Here is a 3,516-nt window from a genome sequence, read left to right as displayed (position 1 = left end):
TGAAAATATTTATTTATACACCAACTACAAAATAAATTAAAAAATGGACATGCATCTAATATGTTATCTTAAATTATAAATACCAATACATCTTACAAAAAATGAATTTATTAAATAACTATCATATCTCATATTGTGGTGTTTGAGACATTATATAGATGATATAAATTTTAAAATTAATAAATGTATTGAGACATTACCTAATTTAACCAACAGATTCTTTATCTCAAATAAATGAATTGTTTTCTCAATGTTCTCAAATTCTGTCTTTACCTTGAATGTTTTGGATATTAATTAAGCTCAATTTGTTTGATTTACTGACTTACAGAAGATTTGTGTACTGAACTTGACTTTTCAAGGACTTGAATAAAATTATGAGATTCATAGGAAAAAATAAAATGTCTTTCTTTTGTTCTAACAACCAAGCAAATTTCAAAACGTTGTTCTTTCTTCTGAAGCATTCTTGAGTCTGCTAACAAATTCATCAGCACTCATTGTCCCAACCTCTCCTCCAAACCTAGACCTCACAGTGACAGTTTGCGTTTCAACTTCCTTAGCCCCGACCACAGCCATTAACGGAATCTTCTGCTTCTCAGCATTCCTTATGAGCTTCGGCAGGCGCTCTCCATCGCAAACTTCCGCTCTTAGTCCATTACTTTTCAACTTTCTACATAGTTCTTTGCAGTACTCGAGCTGCCATTAAAAACACGAAAAAGTTAGTGTTTCGAGATTACTATTTGTGTAGCCATACGCCAGAAAGTGACGCTTACTTGTCCATCTGTGACGGGCAAAACTCTAACTTGAATTGGAGATAACCATAATGGAAAATCTCCAGCATAATGCTCTATTAAGACCCCAAAAAACCGCTCTAGAGATCCAAGAACTGCTCTGTGGATCATGATTGGCCTTTTTTTCTCTGAGTTGGAATCGACGTAGGTCATGTCAAATCGCTGAGGCAAATTGAAATCCACCTGTGAATTTGTATTGTGGGTAAGCCTAGAATATGCAAATCTCTGAATTTGTATTTCAAAATTGATCTTACAGTAAAAAGTGTTTCCATTGTTAAAGTTAGTTGCTCACCTGTATTGTGGAGCATTGCCATTTCCTTCCCAGAGCATCTTCAATTTTAAGATCAATCTTTGGACCATAGAAGGCACCACCACCTTCGTCGATTTGATAGCTCCATCCTTTATCATCCAACGCATCTTTCAGGGCAGAAGTCGCTTTAACCCATATATCATCATCTCCAACAGATTTCTCAGGTCTAGTCGAGAGGTTGACTTCGTATTTGTCAAAACCGAATTGCAACAAAACTTCTTCAGTGAGGTCTAGAACACCTCTGATCTCCTCTTTAATTTGATCTTCTAAACAAAATATATGGGCATCATCCTGAAGATGTCAATGAAATATTATAACTTACAAATACCAAATCACAAAAAGAAAAAAAGTGAGCAAAAAAAGAAACAGTACCTGAGTGAAACCTCTTACACGAAAAAGACCATGTAAAGCGCCAGACAATTCATATCTATAAACTGTTCCCAACTCAGCAACCCGAATTGGAAAATCGCGATAAGAATGTCTCTTTCGTTTATAAACCAAGATGTGGTAAGGGCAGTTCATCGGTCGAAGCTGATAAAACTCATCCTCAATCTTCATCTGATCATACATGTTCTCTTTGTAAAAATCAAGATGGCCACTCACTTTCCAAAGATCACCCTTAGCTACATGTGGTGTGTACAACAATTCGTAACCACGTAAAATATGAATCTTTTTCCACGAATCCTCAATTACATGCCTAACAACAGCACCTTTCGGATGCCAGAATACTAACCCTCCACCTGCGTCATCCTGTTAGAAAACCACAAAAATAAACTTCAAAATGATCGTTTTTGGGTATCGGATATCGCGAAAACACTAACCTGTATTGAAAATAAATCAAGATCTTGGCCTAGGCGTCTATGATCTCGACGCTTAGCCTCCTCTTTGAAATGAATATAGGCTTTCAATTGTTGCTCATTTTCCCAAGCAGTTCCATAAATCCTCTGTAGCATTGGCCTGTTTATATCTCCTCTCCAATATGCACCAGCAACTGATTCAAGCTCAAGAGCTTTCCTGTTAATGTTTCCAGTTGATTCAACATGAGGCCCAGCACAAAGATCCCACCATTCATTGCCTATTTCATTACAGAAAAGAAACAAAATAAACCCTAATTTTTCTGTGCATACGAATCAAATCAGACAGCCCATAAAATCCATACCTATGTGATAGATTGTAATGGGTTCTTCCTTTATACTATCAAGTAACTCAATCTTGTAAGGTTCATTGACAGCCATTATTCTTCTCCGAGCCTCCTCTCGTGTAACTTCTTCACGAACTAGAGGCAAATTCCGACTGATAATACGTTCCTGCGTGTGATTGGAAACAGTAGGTTATGCAGCCATGGAGATATGTAGGACAATTAACCATCTTCTTCCTAAGTTGGTGATCTTACTTATTTATTAGAAGAAGGTATAATTCTAGGAATCATGGTGGACTTTGTCTGCTCACCATCTCTTTCTTAATAGTTTTCAAGTCTTTATCTGTTAAAGCCTCCATATCAAAGTCATAATAGAACCCATTTTCAATCCATGGACCAATTGTAACTTTTGCTTCAGGATAGAGCTTTTGAACAGCCATAGCCATAACATGAGCACACTGTGAGCACCATAAGTATAAGGTCAATTATTCAAATTCGCTAACCATAACAAAATATTGAAATTGAAGCCTTAGACAATATAGGGTTGATGAAAAAAAATGAAATTACCGTATGACGAATCCTCAAAAGGCGGTCAGATGACTCATTGGTGGGAAGAACGATTTTCTCTTCTGCAGCAGTAACTGCCTCAGTTGAGTCTGTCGCCACAGCCGATGATGTGGAGGATCTATGTTTCCCATAGAAAGAAACAGTCTTTATCTCTCCGAGGATTCTTGAGCTGGGAAATAAACATTTTACCGGAGATTGGAAAGTGACGAGAGAAGGGGGGCGGCGCGAGATTAAGGTAGAGGCGGTGCTAGTGGATAGTGAAACCGTCGGGGGATGCAAGAATACAGGCATTCTCCGAGCGACCCACATCTCTCTATCTCTCTCCCGTGATGAAAAACCTTACCTAAAGCCTGAAAGTCGTTGCTTTGAGGATCTGTGGTGCAGATTTTCGTGGTTTTCGCTCCACAGGATCACACTTCTCCTCCTCTCTCCTTCAAAGTCCAATGTCCAATCCAATCCTTCAATTTGTTTGGTATTGGATTATTTGGAAAAAAAATTAATTTTGATATAAAATTGAATTATTTGGGTCTTGTTTAAATAATATTTGATTATATGAAACAATAAATTGAGAGATCTCTCTAAATGGGAGGAATGTGAAATTATATGAAACAAGGTCTAACCAAACCTAAAATGATCAAATTATTAAATTATTAAATTATTTTTAGCTTTAATATTTTAAAATATTATAGAAAATAAGTAATTTTTGTTTAGTT

The 3,516-nt window shown here is 36.7% G+C and overlaps 1 protein-coding gene across 1 annotated transcript; it reads right to left on the bottom strand.

Moving 5' to 3' along the window:
- Nucleotides 1–362: 362 nt before the first annotated feature.
- Nucleotides 363–3,254, bottom strand: LOC124933896 (threonine--tRNA ligase, chloroplastic/mitochondrial 2). The gene is made up of 8 exons (XM_047474337.1): nucleotides 2,804–3,254; nucleotides 2,548–2,694; nucleotides 2,258–2,405; nucleotides 1,920–2,173; nucleotides 1,471–1,848; nucleotides 1,081–1,389; nucleotides 771–971; nucleotides 363–693 (listed from the first exon to the last, which is right to left on the bottom strand). Exons 1-8 carry the CDS (start codon nucleotides 3,110–3,112, stop codon nucleotides 433–435), a joined length of 2,007 nt encoding a protein of 668 aa, XP_047330293.1. The 5' UTR covers nucleotides 3,113–3,254; the 3' UTR covers nucleotides 363–432.
- Nucleotides 3,255–3,516: the final 262 nt, after the last annotated feature.

This window comes from Impatiens glandulifera, chromosome 4 (genome assembly GCF_907164915.1).
Source record: "Impatiens glandulifera chromosome 4, dImpGla2.1, whole genome shotgun sequence".
Taxonomy (NCBI): domain Eukaryota; kingdom Viridiplantae; phylum Streptophyta; class Magnoliopsida; order Ericales; family Balsaminaceae; genus Impatiens; species Impatiens glandulifera.
The sequence above is the reverse complement of the archived record's forward strand: the minus strand, read 5'-3'. Positions and strand labels throughout refer to the sequence as shown.

Coding starts and splice junctions, on each gene's coding strand:
- LOC124933896 (XM_047474337.1), bottom strand. CDS start 3,112: ATGTGGGTCGCTCGGAGAATGCCTGTATTCTTGCATCCCCCGACGGTT. Junction 2,695..2,803: donor TTTTGAGGATTCGTCATACG/GTAATTTCATTT, acceptor TGGTGCTCACAG/TGTGCTCATGTTATGGCTAT. Junction 1,390..1,470: donor GTGTAAGAGGTTTCACTCAG/GTACTGTTTCTT, acceptor TGACATCTTCAG/GATGATGCCCATATATTTTG.